The 22,192-nt window shown below is 44.3% G+C and overlaps 5 protein-coding genes across 7 annotated transcripts; 4 read left to right on the top strand and 1 right to left on the bottom strand.

Moving 5' to 3' along the window:
* The first annotated feature begins 112 nt into the window (after positions 1–112).
* On the top strand, positions 113–2,855 carry LOC142953051 (nucleoside hydrolase-like). Its single transcript, XM_076095118.1, has 5 exons — positions 113–173; positions 1,503–1,639; positions 1,766–1,843; positions 2,402–2,518; positions 2,602–2,855. The coding sequence occupies exons 1-5, from the start codon at positions 113–115 to the stop codon at positions 2,752–2,754; spliced, it is 546 nt and encodes a 181-aa protein (XP_075951233.1). The 3' UTR covers positions 2,755–2,855.
* A 386-nt stretch (positions 2,856–3,241) lies between these two features.
* LOC142952748 (inosine-uridine preferring nucleoside hydrolase-like) lies at positions 3,242–6,084 on the top strand. The gene is made up of 9 exons (XM_076094651.1): positions 3,242–3,400; positions 3,577–3,761; positions 3,841–4,020; positions 4,667–4,778; positions 4,878–5,014; positions 5,111–5,188; positions 5,285–5,401; positions 5,499–5,671; positions 5,831–6,084. Exons 2-8 carry the CDS (start codon positions 3,582–3,584, stop codon positions 5,649–5,651), a joined length of 957 nt encoding a protein of 318 aa, XP_075950766.1. The 5' UTR covers positions 3,242–3,400; positions 3,577–3,581; the 3' UTR covers positions 5,652–5,671; positions 5,831–6,084.
* A 171-nt stretch (positions 6,085–6,255) lies between these two features.
* On the bottom strand, positions 6,256–9,303 carry unc50 (unc-50 homolog (C. elegans)). The gene is made up of 6 exons (XM_076094653.1): positions 9,184–9,303; positions 8,263–8,534; positions 8,059–8,179; positions 7,795–7,934; positions 7,428–7,535; positions 6,256–6,925 (listed from the first exon to the last, which is right to left on the bottom strand). Exons 2-6 carry the CDS (start codon positions 8,528–8,530, stop codon positions 6,789–6,791), a joined length of 774 nt encoding a protein of 257 aa, XP_075950768.1. The 5' UTR covers positions 8,531–8,534; positions 9,184–9,303; the 3' UTR covers positions 6,256–6,788.
* A 228-nt stretch (positions 9,304–9,531) lies between these two features.
* LOC142952954 (NADH-ubiquinone oxidoreductase 75 kDa subunit, mitochondrial-like) lies at positions 9,532–14,811 on the top strand. Its single transcript, XM_076095002.1, has 19 exons — positions 9,532–9,613; positions 10,441–10,515; positions 10,602–10,693; positions 10,931–11,038; positions 11,178–11,254; positions 11,341–11,422; positions 11,539–11,669; positions 11,789–11,974; positions 12,072–12,206; positions 12,373–12,487; positions 12,641–12,786; positions 12,881–13,009; positions 13,114–13,243; positions 13,358–13,518; positions 13,614–13,768; positions 13,859–14,034; positions 14,121–14,255; positions 14,344–14,416; positions 14,502–14,811. The coding sequence occupies exons 2-19, from the start codon at positions 10,443–10,445 to the stop codon at positions 14,591–14,593; spliced, it is 2,196 nt and encodes a 731-aa protein (XP_075951117.1). The 5' UTR covers positions 9,532–9,613; positions 10,441–10,442; the 3' UTR covers positions 14,594–14,811.
* Positions 14,812–15,512: 701 nt separating this feature from the next.
* On the top strand, positions 15,513–19,827 carry LOC142953038 (ras-related and estrogen-regulated growth inhibitor). 3 transcript variants are annotated; one of them, XM_076095107.1, is made up of 8 exons: positions 15,513–15,565; positions 15,686–15,880; positions 16,818–16,874; positions 16,980–17,053; positions 17,186–17,324; positions 17,771–17,864; positions 18,161–18,232; positions 18,418–19,827. In XM_076095107.1, the coding sequence occupies exons 2-8, from the start codon at positions 15,829–15,831 to the stop codon at positions 18,524–18,526; spliced, it is 597 nt and encodes a 198-aa protein (XP_075951222.1). In that variant the 5' UTR covers positions 15,513–15,565; positions 15,686–15,828; the 3' UTR covers positions 18,527–19,827. The 3 variants fall into 3 exon arrangements, with proteins under 3 accessions (XP_075951222.1, XP_075951223.1, XP_075951221.1); XM_076095108.1 differs by having other exon boundaries at positions 15,516–15,565; positions 15,777–15,880; XM_076095106.1 differs by having other exon boundaries at positions 15,516–15,618; positions 15,777–15,880.
* The last annotated feature ends 2,365 nt before the right edge of the window (positions 19,828–22,192 follow it).

The following is a 22,192-nucleotide window of genomic DNA, read 5'->3' as shown; positions in this document are numbered from 1 at the left end:
TTTTGTGTCATTAGACAAAATAAGCGTTTAACAGGTAACGATATTTTTTTGTGCCAGCTGAAAACAACAAAGACAGGAGTGAGGAAAAACTGGAAAAATCTCTTGTCGAATGATGTCTGCAGAGTATAAATCTGGCATCTCTGATGAACAGATGCCGAGCATACAGCTCTCTGGTAGGACACTCTGTTCTGCATTTTGTATCAGTCACTCTTGAAAATCTGAGGCCACGCACCGCCAGTTTGATTTCTGTTCTTGCACCTGCAACGACATGCTTAACAGAGAAGACTTGCACTATCGCTGCAAGAACATGATGTGAGTCCCAGGAATGATGAGGAAGAGTTGGCAACGACAACAACTTCTATAAATTCTTGGCTAAGAAAGACTGCAGGGTGCTGTATAGAGTAACGTAAAGAGCAATTCACTAACAAGGACCACGCCAATAACAGTACGAGTTTCGAGAGGTTTGTTGCATAGTGGAAAGATTGTTAGATTCAAGAAGCGGAAGGGATCGAGGGATGAAATAGATATAGGGTAGGGGTAGAGGGATGAAGGGGAGTAGGGTAGAGGGATGATGGGATGTGAGGGTAGGGAGGAAGGGATGTGGGGTAGGGGTCGAGGTAGAGGGATGGAGGGGTCGAGGGATGAAGGGATGAAGGGGTCGAGGGATCGATGGATGAAGGGATGAAGGGGTCGAGGGATGAAGGGATGAAGGGGTCGAGGGATGAAGGGATGAAGGGGTCGAGGTAGAGGGATGGAGGGGTCGAGGGATGAAGGGATGAAGGGGTCGAGGGATCGATGGATGAAGGGATGAAGGGGTCGAGGGATGAAGGGATGAAGGGGTCGATGGATGAAGGGATGAAGGGGTCGAGGGATGAAGGGATGAAGGGGTCGAGGTAGAGGGATGAAGGGTAGAGGGATGAAGGGATGTCAGGAAGAAGAAACGAGGAGGGTTTGTAGAAAGGATGTTAGGCGATCGATGGGGGACCGTTGATGTCCGGCAACTGGTGGGAATGGGGGGACTGGAGACTCTTCGGAAGCTCTGGTGGAGCAGAGTCCCCTGTTGTTCCTGTGATCCTACAAGAGAGAGACAGAGAGAGAGAGGGAGAGAGAGAGAGAAATCGGACGACAAAAAGGGGGTTGGGGGGGAGGGATGTGAAGACGAGAGTCGAAGAGGTAGTGAACGAGTTCGTTGTGCTTAAATACTCTGTGCAGAGGAAATGAGCGGTGTTCTGGGTGTGGCCCCGTTCCTGAACTACGTTTATAAAACTACATTTAAACTGGATATTCAAGTTCTCTCTTGCCTCTGGTAAGAGCATACCATTACGCTAAGTCAAATTAAGGCCTAAAGAATACAAGGCATAAATACTATAGCAGGTGTGTGAGGCAGGAAACAGCCAAAGGGTCAAAACGTTCTGCATCTGCTGTTGTCAAATAATCTGTTACATGACATTATTTTTTACATTAATGTGTGTGTGTGTGTGTGTGTGTGTGTGTGGGTGCAGCCAGGGGTAACACCACGGTGTGTGGAGAGTTTAACTTCGTGGCTGACCCCGAAGCGGCCTTCGTTGTGCTGGACCGCTACACCTGCCCCACCTACATCGCCCCCTGGGAGTTCTGCTGCAGGAACAGCCTGCCGTGGGTGAGCTTTAGAACGAATCATTGACAATTATCTGAACAGTGACGTTTAAAAGACTTCCTCACTCACTACAAACAGTATGTTTAAAGTACGAGTGAAAAGAGATGCAATGATGATTTCCTCCCTCAGTCTTTCTTTGACCAGTTGCTGGCTCAAGACACAGAGAAGGCTCGCTTCATGAAAAAGATTTCGTTCCTCTGGATGAAGGTAAGAGATTGGGTGCAGAAACGGACATAACGTCACGTGCTTCATTGTCAGGTTGTACAGTTCAGAATGCAACGCAGAGCATGTCGGCACAAGCAGATAACGATGTTCTCAGAAGGGTTATTATGCACCACCGCCAATTACAGCACCTCTCCAATGTATGCACCAAGGAAATGTTCTGATGTGATCAAATTATATTTCTCATACGTCAAATATGTTCACCAGGGCCGGCACAAGCCTTTTTTGGGGCCCCCGGGTAAGAATGACCCCTCCAACATTCACCACAAAATGTGCCAGCAACAGCTAACTCTAATCTACTACAACTACAATCACCCAAAAGTCAATGAGTCAAACTACATAGATCACATAGCCCCAAATTCTAAAATCCTTTAACATTTGTTAAAATCTCCAAACTGTTTGTTAGCAACCATATCCCAAGATTTTGTCGTTCATTTTATCCTGACATGATTGACATGATTGAGTGCTCATGATGAAAGAGAAACCCATAGATGTTGTTTGGGGGCCCTCTAGTGGCAGCTGACTGATGTCTTGTCTCTGCAGAAAGCTCAGTCAGCAGATTACCAGAAGGAGGTCACAGAGGGAAGTGGGTTCAATTCCTGCGACACCTACGCCGTGGCTGCCGCCATCGACGACACATTCATAACGGAGAGTGAGGAGGTGAGCATCTGCCGCTTTAATGTCTTTAAAAATACAAAGCAGCTCAGATCTTGACCCGACAACGTCTCGTGTTCCTCCACCAGGTTGCAGTGTCGGTGGAGTTGCAGGGGACCTACACCCAAGGCATGATGGTGCTGGACAACATGGACCTGCTCAAGAAGAAACACAAGGCCACCGTGATGAAGCAAGTTGACTTGGAGAAGTTCAAGCAGATGTTCGTGAATTCACTGAAGTAGAATGATTCTGTCACATGCTGAGGGCCTGACGTTGCTTCACCTTAATGAATAAAGCGGAAACAAAGCAGTATTTTGTTCTTGTTTTCATTTTTTAAAACACAGCTGAAGCATCTGTGGCGTCTTTATTTTCATTTTGTGCTCGGATTCCTGCCTGGTCGCAATAAAAATTGCCTTCACAGGCAAAAACAGGAAATTCTCTCTCTGTCTTTCCCTTTTGCTCAAATAAGGGTGTGATTGAGCAGAGCAGTAGGAAACAAATGGAAATCTAATAGTGTGCGTAGTTGTCAGGCTTCAAAAGAGAGCAAAAGAAAAAATGCGTGGTTGCATTGAAACATGAGACACAATTGATCCGTGTCAAAGATGCCCAATAACCTAATTAATGCATGAATAAGCAACTTTTTATAGACTAAAACAAAAATACTTCAATAGTAGGAGGAGTAAGAGGAGGAGACTAAACACTGTTACTCCCCTCAAACATGTTTTTCTTGGTTGCCTTGACCTAACAACAACCGACCTCATATGCCCAGCTGTTACATAACCTTGTTTTTTTGTTGAATAAGAAACAGGGTGCAGCAGAGAGAAGTTTCACTCCACAGTTGACTTTTGAAAAGGATCACACTTTGTGGCTGAAACTTGTTTTGGACTGGTAAGTTCATCTCTTTGCTCTCTACTGCTGAATGGTTTCTCATCCTGTTTATTAAGGAATCAATGAAGAATTAATTGAGCAAGATTATTTTTCTGATTATTTTTCTATGTTCTGATTGTGGAGGACAACATGTATCCTCTGAATACACTTCCTTCTTCTTCTTCCATTCCTTTAAGACGAGATGAAGAAGAAGCTGATCATTGACGTGGACACCGGGGTGGACGATGCTCAGGCCATCATGATGGCCCTCGCAGCCCCCGACGTGGAGATCCTGGCGATCACCTGCAGCCATGGGAACACACCCCTGGACAACTCCTGCAAGAACACGCTGCGTGTCCTGAAAGCCTGCAACCGGCTGGATGTAAGAGCGCGTGACGGGTCACAGCTGTATGATGTAGTGATGGCTCCCAGCGCGTGCTAAAACCTGTCATGCTCCTCAGATCCCAGTGTTCCGAGGCTGTTCGGAGCCACTGCTGGGCCGCAAACGCCACGCTGGGGATTTCCACGGGAAGGACGGTTTAGGCGACGCCCCGGATCCAGACGCTCCGGGCCTGGAGCTGCTGCAGAAGAGGAAAGCTGCGCCGGCCATAGTCAAGATTGTCAACCAAAACCCTGGAGAGGTGAGGGATGGTGGAGAGCTTTGAGACTGTTGTATCAATGCAGCACATAACACATGATGACAACTGTTTCATCAGGTCTTCCCTAGAAATGGTATAATATATATATTTAGTCTGTTATTCATGCACTTACCCTTATTTGATGCTTTTTACCTAAAGGGAGCCATCACATGTGGATAGGGTGAAAATAATTATGAAACTTATTATTTATTTGTATTTATTATTTATTGTATGACAAGTATTACAAGTCTTTTGGAAAGTCTCTGTTTGAATATGCAAAATGAGGCAGTATCTTATGCGTTTTGGTGAGTTCAGGAGAAATCAGACACAAATAGACAAAGCCGAAAATGTTTAGTTGTTCTGTTATCTTGACCCAGACGTGGACAAGATAACTTATCAAAATGGGACAGCAGGATGTGCTTTTTGTGGCTCAACCGACTGGTTTGAATGGTGGAGAGTGACATAAGGGGGCTGACTTTAGACTGTGAGAGTAAGCTGTAAGAACTAATACTTTGGGCTGATATAAAACGTTCTTATTCATATAATGGGAGCCATCTACAGGAAGGTGAACGAATTGCTACAGCAGATGGTACATGATCGATAAGTTGAACTGCACTTCACGTTTTCCTCTCACTTGTACTGTGTGCAGGTGACTCTGGTGGCCACGGCGCCCCTCACTAACCTGGCCCTCGCTGCACAACTGAACCCTTCCTTCTCCAAGAACCTGAAGGCGCTCTACATCATGGGAGGAAACAATGAATGTAGGTTAACATGCGAGTTAACATCCACTGTACGTGTTTAACTTTACATTGTGATAATGACGAGAGATGTATCTGGTGTGTGTGTGTGTGTGTGTGCAGCCAGGGTTAACACCACGGTGTGTGGAGAGTTTAACTTCGTGGCTGACCCCGAGGCGGCCTACATCGTGCTGGACCGCTACACCTGTCCCACCTACATCGCCACCTGGGAGTTCAGCTGCAGGAACAGCCTGCCGTGGGTCTGTAATTAACCACAACAAGCCACATAGTTGAGTCACACCAGTGTTGTGGAATGCAAAAAGACGAGTGCTTGACTTCCATCCCGTCTCCCTCAGTCTTTCTGCGACACCTGGCTGGCCCAGGACACGGACAAGGCTCGTTTCATGGAGAAGATTTACCTCCACACCAGGACGGTACGATGGTTGTTTTATTTAAAAACACTGAAATATAGAATTCAGAATAAAATGTCACTTGTGTGTCTCCTGTTTTTTTTTTTTTGGTGATTGCAGATGGCCCAGACTGATCGGTATCAAAAGGAGATGGTGTCAGCACCCGGGTTCAACACCTGTGACACCTACGCTTTGGCTGCAGCCATCGAAGACACTCTGGTGACGGAGAGCGAAGAGGTTCAAATGCTGCCTTCATCCCGTTGGACGCTGACATGTTTTGACAGTTTTTAGCAGAAACAAATCCAAAGACTTCTTCTTCGTCTTCCTCCTCCAGGTGGCGGTGACAGTGGAGTTGGAGGGGAAGCACACCCGAGGCATGATGGTGCTGGACTACATGGGCCTGCTGAAGAAGAAGCACAAGGTCTTCGTCATGAAGAGCATCGACTTGGAGAAGTTCAAACAGCTGTTGATGAATGCACTGAAATAGCATGACGTCTGCTAAACAGGTACACACAAGGAGCGGATGATCTGATCTGTATTGTTGATATTTTAAACATTTGTGCGTTTGTATTCATTAGAAGTGGATTGCCTGATGACTCATTCGTTATATTGTTTGTGTATACGTTACAAATATCTAATCTTCTGTGTTTTTTTCTCTTTAACATGAGGGAGATTATTCCCACTTGTGATAGAAGACTCGGAATGGAGGTCGTCGCCGATATTTTCTTCACTTAAAGGTTTTTTATTAAAGGTGTAATTGGCTTTTTCACTGGTTGTTGCAGCCTTTAACTCGAGTATAAAGAAAGACGTCGATGATTCATATTGTGAGTTGCTCTGGAAATCATCAACTGCTTATGAACTATGTATGAATTTATGTACGTATGGTTCTTTTAAAAATAAATAAATGAGTTGATACTGTGTGTACAGTCTCTGAACTATTTCCTTATAATTAAGGAAATGTAATGGAAGATTGTTGCTGATGGTTGTTCTACTGTATATAGTAAATATAAAGACACAGGATCACAACATGAGTCTAATGACATCGAATAAGATAATGGCGTTTCTTCCTCCAGAAAGAAAGAGAGTCAACCTAAGTTAATAAAACCTTTTATTGGAAGTGCTTTGGAATGTACACTTTAAGAAAAAACAGAAAGGGGGGGTGAAGAAAAAGTGTCATTCCCATGTTCCTCCACTTTCCTTTTTATCTCTTCAATAAGGAAGATTATTTATTTTTTTTAAAGAAAACTCAAAGAAACAAAGCAAATGTTTTCCTCTTCAGAAACAATCCTCTGTGTATATATTACAACCTGCCAGAATATTTACAAATCATACAAAAAGAACAATAAAAGCTGTATCCTCCTGTTTTCCGCAACTAGAGTCCAAACACATCCCTGTTCACCGACATCGGAGCTCAACACAAGAGCCAGACAGAAAATGAACAGAGTCAATTGAGAGTCGACCAGCTCAGCGTCCCAGTTCACGGAGAGTCCACCAGAGTCCTTCCCGATCCAGATGTTGACTAACAGAAGCTGGAAATTCATTCTTGACACCTAGATGTGAGTTGGAAGCAGATTTTGAGTCGGCCTAGAGCCAACTAGAGTCCAACCTCAGAGACAAACCGGTCCTATTGGACTCTGTACTTGTAAAACCAGCAGAGGCCCTGAGTGAAGTTCCAGCCCAGAGAGACGGAGAGGACGTAAACGAGTGCGAGCAGAGCGAAGGGGTAGAGCAGCACCACGGTGTTCTTCAGGAAGGGTAGAGCTGTGTGGGGAAACACAAGACGAACACATCAGCGGCCGCTTTGTGCCGACGTGACAGATCTATAAAGTCACGTTGAAATGTGCACGACATTCCTTTATAGGGAACAAACTGTGTTTAACGGAGACTGCTGCTTCACCCCTAGATGGAAATAAACACTCCAACCAATAAAATTAATTGCTCAGTCTATAAAATGCCTGAGAATGGTCAAACAAATGGCCGTCACAACTACTTGGAACCCAAGTTGCTGTCTTCAAATAGGCAGTTTTGTCCAATCAGCGGAGTAAACAGCAAATCCTCTCAACAGAGAAACTGCAACTTGCAAATGTTTGTTCATTTTGCTTGAAAAACGTCTGAAACAACTTATCGATTATCTAAACGGTTGAAAATGAATTGACTGTCTATTAACCGAGACAGTTCTTGTTAAGGACAGAACAAAATACAACCAGACGTTATCAGTCCAACCCGATCTGATCCGTCTCTTCGCTGCAATATTGGTTCTTACCGTTGTAACCCAAGAACGTGATGTAGAGATAATAACCGATGGCGATCAGCCACATAGTGTTCCCAACAAAGTATCCCATGAACCAGTCTGAGTTTATTACCACAACATCTGAAACACACAAAACAAACTGTGAGTGTGGTGACAAAGGAAGGAAGCAGGTGTAATCTATACTACATGAATACACATACGATTATCATAAGTATCATTTTTAAATAAACTTATGCGGCTTGAAGGTATTTGGTTTTAAATCTTAATTGAACACATAAAATGCACTTTTAACTGTACTAAAGACCATTTCACGCCTTGGATTGGAAGATGTAATTTGGGAGACACTGAAATAACTCCCAAAAAGCCTCAAGCTACTCACGGTTGATGAAGAAGAGCTGCAGGAAGTGCAGGATGACTAGAAGAGGGTAGAAGGCATTGAGGTGAACATCGAATGCGTAGCCCCACTCCACATCAAAGTTTCTGCTGGGATGCTTCAACAGGTACTTGTTGCTGATTACCCTGAAAAAGACAGAATACATAATATTTAGGTCTTTATAAGACTTCAATTTTAACATTAGCTGCACAAACAAGAATTACGTACACACAAAAACATGCCCCTCAATGAGGCAAACCCTCTACTCACCACATGAGGGTTGATATGAGAAGCCCAACTCCTATACAGTCAACAACAACCACCCACAGCAGCAGCTTCAGAGTCTCCACCACTCCCATATCCAACACCAGCCCAAAGCCTACTGTTGACACTGCAGAGGAATAGAGGGAGCGTTGAGTCATCGCAGCACAGCGACAACATCTGGATCCAACGCTTCACCGATCGCAGACTTACCGCACAGCCAGATGCCGAGCAGGACCAGGAAAGCCGGGTCGTCCCTGGCCCACTGGTCCTTGGTCTGTTTCCTGTAGTGGAAGTTGCGGTAGACTCTCTGCGGCGACGTGAACAAGTAAAGCATTTGCCACAAGGCAAAGTCAAAGTCCATCTGTCTGAAATGGAGCAGCCGTCGCAGGTACTTGTAGCGCTTGAAGCCTGCCGTGTGGCGCGCGGTGTCGCTCGAACCGAGGGCACCATTGCTGTTCGGTGAGATGGTCGGCAACATGGTGCTGAGTGTCACATGAGAGGGAAAAGGAGGTAAGGACAAGTGGGGAAGGAGAGGAAACATCCTGAGCAGATAAACCAATGCAACTAAACTGATGAGCACTGTATCATGCAACATTCTGGGGTTAAAATGCTCAGTTTTATAACCTGATGCATCACTCTCACTTTGAACCTTAGTCTGGTCCAAAGCTTCCAGTCTACAGTGATTACATTAAAAACACTTTATATGCAGTTTTTAAACTTAAAAGCATATAATATGTTATGTATGGTGTATTAGGGCGATATACATGAGGTTTATAAACCTCTTTTAAAAAATGACAACACAGAAACAGAGGATGCTATCGCTAACCTTTGCTACATATGCTCTAAGTTACATTAAACACTTCTAAATTATACATATTTTCTATCCTAAATAAACAAAATACACTGTTTATTTACTGCTCAGTATGCGTTGTACCCCCACAAAGCACTGACATATCAATGTTGTGTTGGTTGACGCTGTGTTTGCTAGCAGACAATGTTAGCTTGTTGCTAACTAGTTTAATAAGATAAGAAGGCCTGGTCAGTTTTATTTGTAGAATACTTAGTAAACGCAGCAGTAACTATTTGGTAATAGTTAAACAACTAAACGTATTTACTCTGGATAATATTCACCTGTTTTTGCTGTACTCCTTAGTAGGAGAAAGCCCCAACTCTGGCTCGTTTATGTAGCTATTTGTAGACGCTTCCTGATCTGTCGCGAAAATGAACACGTAGATACTTCCGGTATCAGCCGGTGCACCATGGGAAATGTAGTCTAAAATGAGAGGATCGCCTTCAGTACAAAATAAAAGATTAAAAAAAAGATCTCCGTCAGTGATGCAACACTATACATGGTTTGAACTAATACAACATGACTAAAGTAAAATAAAGTATTATATATGGTTAGTTTCATATTGAGAACGTGAAGATGTTACTTTTATTGTGAAATATTTTAACGGAAGTAGGACACTATTCTATTTCCGCTAATTACGCCATAGCTATTTGACTGGTAGTACAACTCAGATCACCGCTGTTCTGGTCAAGAAGGCCAAATAGCGAAAAGGTAAGAATCTGAATGACATTATGCACTTATGCACGTTTTACTCTATTTGTTATTTAATTGCAAAACCAGAGGAAATGATCGTGTTTGACCTCATTACCCACTGTAACCCTCCGACAACATTGCAATGCCCGTGTCCTTGAGTGGTGCTCTTAGCTAACGCTGCTAGCCTGTAAGCATTGGAAGGTCCATGTTACATGAGTCTTCTCCTGTACCCATAAGCTGATAAATCGTATATAATGGTGTCCGACATGTTAGTTATGTCGATATGTTTCCAAATGTCTGCTTTTCGTCTCTGTACGTTATATACTTGAAACGTTAACTACATGTTTTAGTGACAACATCATTTGTTGTTGACAAAATTCAAAACTTCAACACAGTAAATATTTGTATTCTAGACCTGCAGCTACACCTTGCATGAAATCTGAGCATTATATGATAATGTAATGACATAATGTCTTGCCCCAATCAAGGAAGGGCTCTACTAATGTTGCATATTGCTATTTTACAACCTGTTCTTTAAAAAAATAGTTATTTTCTTGAAACAAAAACATATTCTGGATCCCAGACATTTCATCTTGAAATAGTGTTATAGCAAAAAAAAAAAGGTTGTGCAATAACTTCAAGAGATTTCATTTTAAGAGCATATTTTCTGCAGAACAAAGATTATGACAGTTTGACAAAAAACATCTGGCAGCCATGTCTTCTTACTTAACAGTCAATTTTAGTTGATCAACAGAAATTGAATCTGCAAGAAAATACATAAAAATACTCATATCAGATTAAAGTTAGCTCATATGTTGACTGCTTTCTTTCTGTTTTCCTCTCAGTCATGTTGCGACTGCCACACGTCGGCCGGGCTTTAGCCGGAGCTGCCAAGAGCAGCCTGGCTCCCTCCAGCACCGGTAAGACTATATTATTAGATACATTTCATTGTTTCAGGTTTCATTTAATCTAAAGTACATTTGACCTTTTGTATTTCCACAAACAGTGCGTACTTCGGTGCGTGCTGCCAGCAACATGGTGGAGGTGTTTGTAGACGGGAAACCACTGGATGTGGAGCCTGGAACTACTGTGCTGCAGGTAAGAAACATCAGATTATTGTACTGCAAACATGCACAGATGTTTCATACGGTCCCTTCATATTGTACGCTGTATTTTTGTGTGTACGTGTAGTTACCAGTAGGCCATCTGTGTTCTTTAAATGTGGACAAAGATGGATTTGAGACTGTTTTGTATATCGGATTGTTGTCTGCATAATTTGATCTTTTGAAGAATGTAATGTCCCGCCTCATCTTGACCGTTTCTTTTCCCCATCAGGCCTGTGAGAAGGCGGGAATGCAGATCCCCAGGTTCTGCTACCATGAGCGACTCTCGGTGGCGGGAAACTGTCGTATGTGTCTGGTGGAGATTGAGAAAGTTCCGAAGGTAACGAAGTGCATCTGATATATCACATAAGTAGCCATTTGGCTGAAAATTGAAGAGTTTTAAACAATAGACTAGAAATAGCTGTAAGTGCTTGCATCACTGCTGTCTTAATTGACGTGTGTGTGTGTTTGCTCCTCAGCCGGTAGCAGCCTGTGCCATGCCCGTCATGAAGGGCTGGAACATCCTCACCAACTCAGAGAAGACGCGCAAGGCCAGGTACAGATTAAAATATTCACAAGTGAGTCAAACTAAGGAAATACACCGTTGAAACTTGCTTGATGAACGTGTGTGTCTCTCATCAGAGAGGGAGTGATGGAGTTCCTGTTGGCCAACCACCCGCTGGACTGTCCCATTTGTGATCAGGGAGGAGAGTGTGACCTCCAGGTAACCGTCGACCGAATATATACCGGATATAAACACCTTGGTTTAGGACTTAACCTTCATTCTAAGGGTACTACCGTTTTCTACTGTGTTGACTCTCCTGCCTGCTGCGTTCTCAGGATCAGTCCATGCAGTTTGGTTCAGACCGCAGTCGTTTCACAGAAGGGAAGAGAGCAGTGGAGGACAAGAACATCGGGCCACTCATCAAAACCATCATGACCCGCTGCATCCAGTGCACGCGCTGCGTCCGGTAAGTGCATCAGAAACATCCCCAGGGAATAGTATAGTATAACAATCGCGTTGGTGTAATATATGAGATCCTCTCACAGCATGGTCATGCGTTCCTGTTTTTATTTTTATTTTTTGCAGTTTTGCTAGTGAGATCGCAGGTGTTGAAGACCTGGGAACGACGGGAAGAGGGAACAACCTGCAGATCGGGACGTACGTGGAGAAGATGTTCATGTCGGAGCTGTCGGGCAACGTTATCGATATCTGTCCCGTCGGAGCGCTCACCTCCAAACCCTACGCTTTCACCGCACGGCCGTGGGAGACCAGGTAGGACGGGATCGGACAGTTACTGTTGCTTCCATTCAAAGTGAATTCAGTCCAGTCGTACCGGTTTCTTTAACTTCATCTCATGCCGTCTTTGCAGGAAAACCGAGTCGATTGATGTGCTGGACGCTGTGGGCAGTAACATCCTGGTGAGCACAAGAGGAGGGGAGGTGATGAGGGTGATGCCCAGGCTGAACGAAGACATCAACGAAGAATGGATCTCTGACAAGACCAGGTGAATTAAAGGCCGGGAAACATCTTTCTGACTGATTTAAAGAAATGAAACAAGTCTCACTAGATACGCTGTCTGTAAAATAAATACTGGAAACATCCCATGTGTTGCAAGCTTGTTTAAAGAGAAAGGAAACCCCCCCCCCCCCCCCAAACCTGTGTGTCCTCAGGTTCGCATATGATGGTTTGAAGAGACAGAGGTTGACCCAACCAATGGTGAAGAGCGATTCCGGTCAGCTGACCCCGACCACCTGGGAGGACGCTCTTTCTCGCGTTGCTGGAGCAGTAAGTCTCGTTGAATCGGCCCGTTTATTCCTTTTGTCGATTAGGAGACGGGTGATATTCATGCCTTATTGTTCACGCATCCCGTTTTGGTTGTATTGTCATATCTGAGTCTGTATGTATAAATATGTTTGTGTTGTGTGTGTGTGTGTATAGCTGCAGAGCGTGCACGGCAGTGAGGTGGCGGCCATTGTCGGAGGGCTGGCTGACGCTGAAGCTCTGGTGTGCCTCAAGGACCTCCTCAACAGACTCAACTCAGAAAACCTCTGCACCGAGGAGGTCTTCCCCATGTCGGGGGCCGGGTAAGACTTGGTTTGAAGATAAGAGTATGTAGCGTACAGAGTCCCCGCGGCCTCTTAAGCTGAGCGGCTGACAAACTCCTTTCTCTCCCCGCAGCACCGACCTGCGCTCCAACTACCTGTTGAACTCTCGCATCGCCGGCATCGAGGACTGCGACCTGCTGCTGCTCGTGGGAACCAACCCGCGCTACGAGGCCCCGCTGTTCAACGCCCGCATCCGCAAGAGGTAAACTCAGTGTTGTTTTGCTCGTAGTTGGTCTTTGCTTTTGCCGGATAAAGTCAAAGTTCTGTAATCGTGTCTTGTCTCTGTTCCTCCTCTTCCCGTGTCAGCTGGCTCCACAATGAGCTGCGTGTTGCCATGGTGGGTCACAATGTTGATCTGAGTTTCTCCTACGACCATCTGGGAGAGGAGACTTCGGTGCTGAAGGAGCTGGCAGACGGCACACACCCCTTCTGCCAGGTAATGGACTCGTACGCACTCTGACGTGGAGCACAACGGAGGGAGCTTTGATGCCGATTTATGAACTTCTGGCGACTTTCACTTGAAACGTTCCTCTCCTCTCCCCGCCTCCAGGTCTTGTCAGCCGCTAAGCGTCCCGTGGTGGTCGTGGGTAGCGGCGCTCTGCAGAGAGAAGACGGAGCCGCCATCTTGCGCACCGTCTCCACCATCGCTCACAACGCCAGAACCAGCAGTGAAGTCGAGGAGGGGTGGAAGGTCCTCAACGTCCTGCACAGGTACAACTTGGCAATCCTGTTAACACTCATTTGAGGCTGTCACGGCAAATCGTTTCGCATGTAAAGTTCCTGCTCATACTTGTGTGTGTGAGCAGAGTGGCGAGTCAGGTGGCTGCGTTGGACCTGGGCTACAAGGCCGGAGTGGACGCCATCAGGGCAAACCCCCCCAAAGTGCTGTTCCTGCTGGGAGCCGACGCCGGCTGCATCACCAGAGCCGACCTGCCCAAAGACAGCCTCATCATCTACCAGGGTACGCACACGCGGCACAAAGCGTGCACACGATCGGCGGTAACCACGAGAGTGTGAATACATTTTAAAGATCATTTTTCAACCCCTGCAGGTCACCATGGGGACGTAGGAGCACCGATGGCAGACATCATCCTTCCCGGTGCTGCGTACACGGAGAAGAACGCCACATACGTCAACACCGAAGGCCGGAGCCAGCACACCCGGGTGGCTGTCACCGCTCCTGGAATGGCCAGAGAGGACTGGAAGATCATCAGGGCCGTATCTGAAGTAAGCAGGAGGTCACTCGCGTGTCGCGTACAAATCTGATCAAAAGGCGCGGCCGTTAAAAGTGACGGCTTTGCGTGTTTTTGCAGCTGGCCGGCGTGACGCTGCACTACGACTCTGTGGAGGAGGTCCGATCCAGACTAGCCGAGCTCTCTCCCAATCTGGTCCGTTACGACGACGTAGAGGAGGCGAACTACTTCAAACAGGCCAACGAGCTCGCTCAGGTACACGCACAAAAACATCCATAGAGTCGCGCTGTCTATAATGCCGAGGAAAGAACACCGAAATAACTCCGTCTCTGATCCTTCGCAGGCTGTGACCCAGGACCTCATAGCAACTCCTCTGATGCCACCTCAGCTCACGGCAAAGGACTTCTACATGACAGGTGTGTTTTTAAACACAATCAGAAAATAGAAAAACACACAGAATAGAAACATAATCTTCTTGTTCCCGTCCCTCTCTGTGTCCAGACTCTATCAGCAGGGCCTCCCAGACGATGGCCAAATGCGTCAAAGCCATAACCGAAGGAGCCGCCGCTGTCGACGAGCCGTCAGTGTGCTGAACACCTCGAGACCTCCACACACAGTACAACTCTCCCTCCTCCGCTCAAACGACACACAACGACTCAGACAAACTCAGTGTTGCTCCTTAATTTAAAGTTGTCCTCGATGCTTGTACCATACGGTTCATTCGTTGTCACTCCTGTGAACAAGCTTTGTTGAAAAAAGCGTATTAAAATAAAATGTATGAAATATGAATAAAATCTTACAAATGTCTTTACTCCAGTTTGAGTAGTTTTCATTTATTGCTTGCGTCTTTTATCACTCCGTCACCTGTTTATTTATTATATTTAGGCTTTAAGACTTACAAACCTCAGTATTAGATGTGATCTTTTTGTCTATCATTATAAGATAGTATAAGTAAAAGTATCTTTCAGTGCAGTATAACATATTAAAAGTTGTGATCTCTTAACTTCTGCCCTTTCAACCGAAAACAAAGCCCTCACTGCATTACCTCACACATTCAAATGTCAGATATGTCCAGGCAGCGTTTGCCAAATACTCTCCTGTGAAATGTGCTCAAATCTGACTTCTCGCAGAAGGCGGTCTTTGCAGGATCCAGAGGTCGGACCACGGCCACTGCACGAGCAAAGTAAATAATGAAGACATTAATGAGCTGTTTGCTTTGGAGCTGTGTTTGTTTTGGAGCTCTCGTGTAAAAGAAAGACCTTAAGTACAAGTTCCAGCAGTGAGTTCAGGACGGATCCCCATCATTAATACAAGTTGTAGTTAATTAGACGAGAGGAATGACACCACACCATGAGCACCATTTCCCAAAATGTCAAATGAGTCCTTTAGACTTTGGTGGAGTTGGACAAAGTTCCTCCAGACAAATGGCTCTTGTCATATACTGCTCCCAAAAGAGAGAGAGAGAGAGAGAGCGAGAGAGAGAGCTCTTGTATCTAAACAGAAGCAGAGTGAAGACAGTCCCATCTCTCCATTCCCTGTCTGCTCAGTGTCTGAGACTGAACACAGTGAGTTCATTATCATACACCTCTCCATTTCTGGAAGTTATTCCTACATACAGGTCAGTATTATTGCAACCTGTAGTGTAGCAGTACTACTTTTTCAGCGATGCATTTGTCTTTTTACAGATATTGTCACATGAAGTTTGTTTTCGCGAGGCTGCGTGTAGTTTCGTCGTTAAACTTGAAAGTCGACTCCGCTTCCTCTTTTCGTCTGAAGGGTTTCCTCATGCGGGGACAGACGGCAGACTACTACTGGACCCAACGGGAAGATGGTTCCAGTTAAACTCCTCATTCTGGGAGCTCAGAACACTGGAAAAACAGGTAAATTACAAACATTAATATGCAGAGAAGAGAGAGACAGGATGGGGACGCGTGTGCACATTTTGGATTATGTAACAGTAGCTTAGTTTGGACACATGGTCATGTTTTTTTTCACAGTTTTGGCAAATAAAAGAGGTTAAGTTTAGGGTTAAATTCTGGTCACAGTCGAAAAGATTTTGCCTAAATATGGAAAGCTTGCACAGGTCTAACGTTGACCCCACCACTTCTGTCTTCTGGCTTGTGTCAAATCTTCCCATGGTGGGAAAATAGATCAGTGTGAGAAATGAATTTGTGTTCATGCATGAGCCATGGTTTCATTATCGACTGATGTGCTCATTTTGCAGAATTTAATAGTGACGTAAGTGACTTGTTGGGTTGTTTTCCTACAATAAAACGAAAGAACGAGTAAACTGAAGGTTACAACAGGACCTCGAACAAAAGTTGCATACTGTAGATTATCATTACATCGCATTTAGACTATTATAATATTAATATCAACTATATCTGCAAGGGGAGATGCAGATGTGACAACGAGCTTTAATTCCTTTAAATGCAAACTCATCGCTCTTTCTTCAGCTGTAAAAGGGCTCAAATAAACAGGCCTAAATAACCTGCTGATGTGTGCTGCCAGAAGGAAATGCAGAGAAACCCTCAAACACCAGACGCAGACGTCAAACAAACCGTCCAGGCCCAGGCATTTGTTTAAACAAGGCAGGTAGCATTACTAAGAGGATCATTTTCAAAGCAAGGATATGCCACAACTTACCGTAGGCTGCAGATCAGATGCAAACGTGTGTGTGTGTGTGTGTGTGTGTGTGAGTGAGTGTGTGTGTGAGTGTGTGTGTGTGAGTGTGTGAGTGCACAGTATGGAAGGGGATTATTAGTTAGTGTGTGCTTCTGGCAGTTCACTCTGTTTGTGTCTGTCTTGTGTCTCCAGCACTGTGTGTTCGTTTCATAACCAAACGCTTCATCGGTGAATACGACCGTAAAAAGGGTAAATATGTATTGCAATAAAACGAAGAAATAATATGACCGTGCATTACTTGTTACTGACTGGATTAAACGAGTAAAATGTGTCTGTGTTTTTTTTTTACCACAGAGGTGACGTACAGATGCAGTCGGGCGCTGGACCAGGAAGCTGTTGATCTGGAGATTTTGGATATAGCTTGTAAGGTAAATGTTGTCTTCTGTTTGGAAAGGGAAGGAGCTCCATTTGCCAAAGTGTGTAACCGTTCCTTTGTTTGCACCATTACATATAATGAGGTTTGACATTTGTCAGTGTCTCCAACACGTTATCTCCTCCAGGAGAGCTCTGTGGCGTCTCTGGAGTCGTCCATCCGCTGGGCAGACGGCTTCCTGCTGCTCTACTCCATCACACAGCGCCTCAGCTTCCAGGACGTCCCGCGACTCAAGAAGCTCATCGAGCAAACCAAACAGAGTCTGGGTACGGAGCTATCGTTCTCCTCATCAAGTCCAAAAACAGTCCAGTCTCTGTGACATCAGATAGTCTGACAGTAAAATAGTTTGGACTCTCCAGTGTGTGTTTTCACACAGTATATAATGTCAGCATCACTAGTCACGACTGTATATTTGTGTTAAGGACGACTAAGAGACAAATGAAGCAGCTGTTGAACTACTGAACCAGCAGTGTGATCTCAAGAGGAACAGTCGGCTCACTGTGTTTGCTCTTAAAGTCCAGTGAGGCTCTGCTCTAACTCCAGCTGACATCTGTCTATTGTCGCCTTTACACACACACACACACACACACACATATAGTCCATGTATGGTAGGCCGTCCTGTGATCTGTAGGTAAGCCCTGCATGCCATAGCATCATCCTGCCGGTTTATTGTCACTATATTTCTGTGTGTGTGCGTGTGTGTGTGTGTCAGTTGTACCTACAGTGCTGGTAGCGAATAAGGCGGACCTGGAAATCGGCAGGGAGGTGACAACAGAGGAAGGACAGAGACTGGCCAAGGATTTAAGGTGTGTGTTTTTAATCATTTCTCTAATTTAAAATCGAACTTGACAATCAACATTTATTTCTTAAAATAGGAAATTTGAGATAAGTGTGTTTACACAGTACTGAATATTGATATGAATTATTAGTGTGTGCATATGCTTCTAATTGTGTGTGTGTGTGTGTGTGTGTGTGTGTGTGTGTGTGTGTGTGTGTGTGTGTGTGTGTGTGTGTGTGTGTGTGTGTGTGTGTGTGTGTGTGTGTGTGTGTGTGTGTGTGTGTGTGTGTGTGTGTGTGTGTGTGTGTGTGTGTGTGTGTGTAGGTGCAGCTTCAGGGAGCTGTCGGTGGCAGAAGCTGTTTTAGCTGTGGAAGCAGCCGTGTTTCAGCTCATCAGGTATACACCTGGTATATACGGTATTGATGATAACCGTGACATTTAAAAAGAAAAAAATAATATTGTTATCATGTTATTTACCAGCCTCTCATATCTTATCTGCAGTCTTGAGAAGGTGTGACCTGTTGCATGTGTTGTCTAATCAGCAGTTGGTGGTGATGTTTTGTTTCGTGTGTGTCCGTCAGGCTGGTGTTGGACCAGCAGCGTCCTCTGCCGGACCGCCGCTCCTACATGCTGACTGTTCGCCACGCTCTGACCAGGAAACTGACCCGGTCTAAGACCATGCAGTGGTGACCGCAGCAAACAAACAACTAGATATACATTTTTCAGCTGCACTCAGTCACATGCATTATTTACTGTCAACATGTGCTCACTACTGTAAAAGCAATCATCTGTACACACAGAGCTGCTACATGTTAGAAAGTGACTTTTGTTTCATCCTCCAGTAGAGGGCAGTACGGTCATTTCATCTGGTGCAAACTCATCCCAGTATGTCAAACACACTGTTTGTGTATATGAATAACCCTTTGATATGGAATGAGCTGACCCACAATCTGTGAGATCCATGACGACTTAGCAGCCGATTAAGGCACTTGTTCTTTGAATAACATGATAAGGAATCAAGTATGGGTGTCGGTATAGTCAACTTCATGCACAAGAACATAAGCCTCTAACTCGTGGATGAACCAAGGTATCAGTCTGTGAGTAAAACCGTTGAACTTGCCCTTGTTCTGGGAGTGTGTCGATGACGTAACAGTGTGTAAAGAATGAAGCTGGTTTTGATTAGAGTCTTGGCGTTATTTGACTGTGTTCCCGTCTATGTATCTATCTCTGTCTCTCTCTCTCCTCGTCCATCACTCTGAACTTCTGAACTTTATGATCAGCGAGAGACATCTGATGAAAAAAACAAGGAGACGGAGGTAAAAGCAGCACAGAGAATAAAACAGGGATCAAAGCACTGGGCGTCTTTGGCATCTTGTCTGTAAGAAAAAGAGAGCTGCTCAGTCTGACTGCTCTGTTTATACACACTGCTCTGGCTCCTGCCACTTGTAAAGGCATTATGGGAAAATTGACTGTGTGCTTACTCCAGCTGCCCAACCCCACAACCGTTTATTATACATCAACTACTCCACCCAACCAACCTCAGAACCCCAATGGGCTCTAACACAGAGGATGAAATTGTGAAGATAGTTACATATTTATGGCTCTAAAGTTATTTATACCAGACCCAATTATTGATACTATTTTAAGCTTTCTATGTATTTGGATTCTGTGATTGCATCGCTATATTGTAGTTTTTATTGATACTGGCAGGGTCCGCCTTTCCTGCGTGTTGTTAAAACACACCTGCTGTTACCACCAGTCACCACAGGTGTCGCTAAAGCAACCATGACTTATGAAACAGTCTAAATAATACCGATGCCTCTGTATGACTGTATTAACATTGGCAGCTAAAACAGAGTTGATTTTGTTTCACCGTTGTTATATTACAGTTTTTAATCTTACAAAGCCACAAATGGATGCATTACCTCATTACTATGCATCCTGCAAACAACTGTTTAAAAAATGGTATAATAAATATAAATATATATAAATGATTTGAGTCTTTCTTTCACCCGCATCCGAAACAAAATGCTAGCGATAACAAGATATTCACGACATAATGTGGTGGTGCTCATGGGAACAATACCGCTTTTGTCCACAGGGGCCGCCAAACTCGACACAAAAAGAAAGTTCCTTGTCGCAGTATTTAGTTGTAAATAGTAGTATTAGCCCCAAATTTTAAAAAAAGGAGTAAGAAGAAGATATTCGTAATTCTTTTTACCAGGTTCAAAATATTTTCAAAAAGTCCATATATGTTTGTGAATGCCCCCCAGAATGACAGATTTAATCACATTTGCATTAAAATAGGAATATATTAACATTAGTTTGAGTCAAGGTCTCCCTTAATAGCTTTTTCCCCAGAGAAGACCATGAGATGACGTTGAATTCTCCGACAAAAGCGAATCAGGGTCTGTTTGTTTGTTAATCTGTTGGTTTATTGAGCTATTTCTCTGTATACCTAATGGCGCTAGCTTTATTTCAGGTGAGGGGATAAGTCGGATGGTTGAGGGGGGGTCTTACCACAGGTTTCATATTAACAGACTTGGGAACAGAAGTCATAAATATTAAAGTTTGAATTTGTATTCACCAACATGAGTGGGTGCTACAGTGAATACGCTCCAGCTTCTTAGCAAGGTCAGCACAGGGAGTGAGAGAAGGAGACGATGTGGGGACTACAAGTCATTTTCTCGTAGCGTTTGGGGAGTGAACCTCTCATTTACTCAAACAGACAGACATGAACGGTGTGTTCTCCACCTCGATGCCCTGCTGCTTGTTTGTGATGCCATCAAACCTGATTGGATTTGATGAGACAGACAGACAGAGACAGGCGAACGGCGATGACAGCAACAGTGGATGTTTGGGGAGGTGATGACATCACGGCGGTCCCCAAGGAGACAAAAGGTCAAAACCCAGAGTCCCCTCTTTGGCTCAGAATAGAAGATGAGTCATACCTGCATCAGCAGGCCGGCAGCCAATCAGAGAGCTGCCTGTCGCAACCTGCATCAACAGATGACAGACCAATCAGAGAGCTAAAGCTTTCGGATTCCTACACGTTTTTGCAAATCAGATTCATTTTGAATAAATACATTAATCTAATGTACTGCTCTAATCCTGAATTAGCAATTTACATACAACGTTATAGGTCAACAGTTACATCACAAGTTACAGGGGTTGTCTCATGGAAACTGTGCTCCACTGCTCCACAGTGCCTCCAGTGGCCAAAGATTCCACGAAGTACCTTTAAATTTGAATTAGGTTCATTAGGATTAGTTAGGTTCATTATGGTCAATGGAAGGTCACTACAGCTACACAACACCGATGTGTGTGAGAGAAAAGACAGAGACGCCCTGTCCCTCGAGGTGGAACACCTCCGTAAACTGATATCTAAGGAGAAAGGAGACAAAAGATGTGGGGCTGGACGCACGGAGAGGGGGAATGATGATAAGGAAAAGGAAGGAAAAAGAGAAACCCGGAAGAGAATAAGAAGAAATGATGTTGAGTAACATGAGATCATTACATAACAGTTAGTAACTATCGTTTGAATAGGAACATAAAACATAAATATCTGATAGCTGGGAATCACTGTAGTCCAGTAAGTATGACAAAGGTATGACAAAGTGTGTGTGTGTGTGTGTGTGTGTGTGTGTGTGTGTGTGTGTGTGTTGTAGCTGGAGGCCGTGTCAAAACAGTCTCTACCTGTTCTGTTTTTCTTTCACACACAATCACATTATTCAACTCCCTTTGTCTTGTTTTGATTGTCTTATTTCCAATTTATTACACACATATTGAAATAATTCAAATTGCAATGACTCCCTCTGACCTAAAGGGGGTAACTCTGGTAAAACATCTCCAGTTGTAGACATGTTCTTTGACATTTAGGCTTGCCATAGCTAGAAAAGCCCAGGTGGAACTAATAACATTAAGGGAGTGCTCAGTTCCATGTAAGCGCCTCAGGAAGTCATACCAGTAAGCCACCAATCAAAGAAATAGACCAAACATGGCCTCTTGAAGGCCACTTAGCCGGTCTGATTAAAGCTGATGTAGCACTAATGAGATGATAAGATGAAGCTGTAATGCCCCTCCAAGCTAACAGGAGAGTGTACACACCACACAATCCACAACAAGACTCATATAGCCTTCACTTAAGTAAATGTATATGACAATTAATCTGTTAAACTGCATTCAAAATGTTACTTAAGTTAAAGAATTATCCATCAAGTGGAAATTCAGAATGAAAGGGAATAAAAAACACAATATCTTTTATTAGAAGTATTAAGTTCCATAAAATACTCAAGTAGACGCACATACACATTGTACTTAATTATATAGCATCATTTTCGCAACTGATGATACATT

This window comes from Anarhichas minor, unplaced genomic scaffold (genome assembly GCF_050575085.1).
Source record: "Anarhichas minor isolate MPS153535 unplaced genomic scaffold, ASM5057508v1 ptg000018l, whole genome shotgun sequence".
Classification (NCBI taxonomy): domain Eukaryota; kingdom Metazoa; phylum Chordata; class Actinopteri; order Perciformes; family Anarhichadidae; genus Anarhichas; species Anarhichas minor.
The sequence above is the reverse complement of the archived record's forward strand: the minus strand, read 5'-3'. Positions and strand labels throughout refer to the sequence as shown.

Coding starts and splice junctions, on each gene's coding strand:
- unc50 (XM_076094653.1), bottom strand. CDS start 8,530: ATGTTGCCGACCATCTCACCGAACAGCAATGGTGCCCTCGGTTCGAGC. Junction 7,935..8,058: donor CTCATATCAACCCTCATGTG/GTGAGTAGAGGG, acceptor TGTCTTTTTCAG/GGTAATCAGCAACAAGTACC. Junction 6,926..7,427: donor CACGTTCTTGGGTTACAACG/GTAAGAACCAAT, acceptor TTCCCCACACAG/CTCTACCCTTCCTGAAGAAC.
- LOC142952954 (XM_076095002.1), top strand. CDS start 10,443: ATGTTGCGACTGCCACACGTCGGCCGGGCTTTAGCCGGAGCTGCCAAG. Junction 11,670..11,788: donor CAGTGCACGCGCTGCGTCCG/GTAAGTGCATCA, acceptor TATTTTTTGCAG/TTTTGCTAGTGAGATCGCAG. Junction 13,010..13,113: donor AACGCCCGCATCCGCAAGAG/GTAAACTCAGTG, acceptor TTCCCGTGTCAG/CTGGCTCCACAATGAGCTGC.
- LOC142953051 (XM_076095118.1), top strand. CDS start 113: ATGTCTGCAGAGTATAAATCTGGCATCTCTGATGAACAGATGCCGAGC. Junction 1,844..2,401: donor TTTCGTTCCTCTGGATGAAG/GTAAGAGATTGG, acceptor TTGTCTCTGCAG/AAAGCTCAGTCAGCAGATTA. Junction 2,519..2,601: donor TCATAACGGAGAGTGAGGAG/GTGAGCATCTGC, acceptor TTCCTCCACCAG/GTTGCAGTGTCGGTGGAGTT.
- LOC142952748 (XM_076094651.1), top strand. CDS start 3,582: ATGAAGAAGAAGCTGATCATTGACGTGGACACCGGGGTGGACGATGCT. Junction 3,762..3,840: donor AAGCCTGCAACCGGCTGGAT/GTAAGAGCGCGT, acceptor CATGCTCCTCAG/ATCCCAGTGTTCCGAGGCTG. Junction 5,402..5,498: donor TGGTGACGGAGAGCGAAGAG/GTTCAAATGCTG, acceptor TTCCTCCTCCAG/GTGGCGGTGACAGTGGAGTT.
- LOC142953038 (XM_076095107.1), top strand. CDS start 15,829: ATGGTTCCAGTTAAACTCCTCATTCTGGGAGCTCAGAACACTGGAAAA. Junction 17,054..17,185: donor TTTTGGATATAGCTTGTAAG/GTAAATGTTGTC, acceptor TATCTCCTCCAG/GAGAGCTCTGTGGCGTCTCT. Junction 18,233..18,417: donor GCCGTGTTTCAGCTCATCAG/GTATACACCTGG, acceptor TGTGTCCGTCAG/GCTGGTGTTGGACCAGCAGC.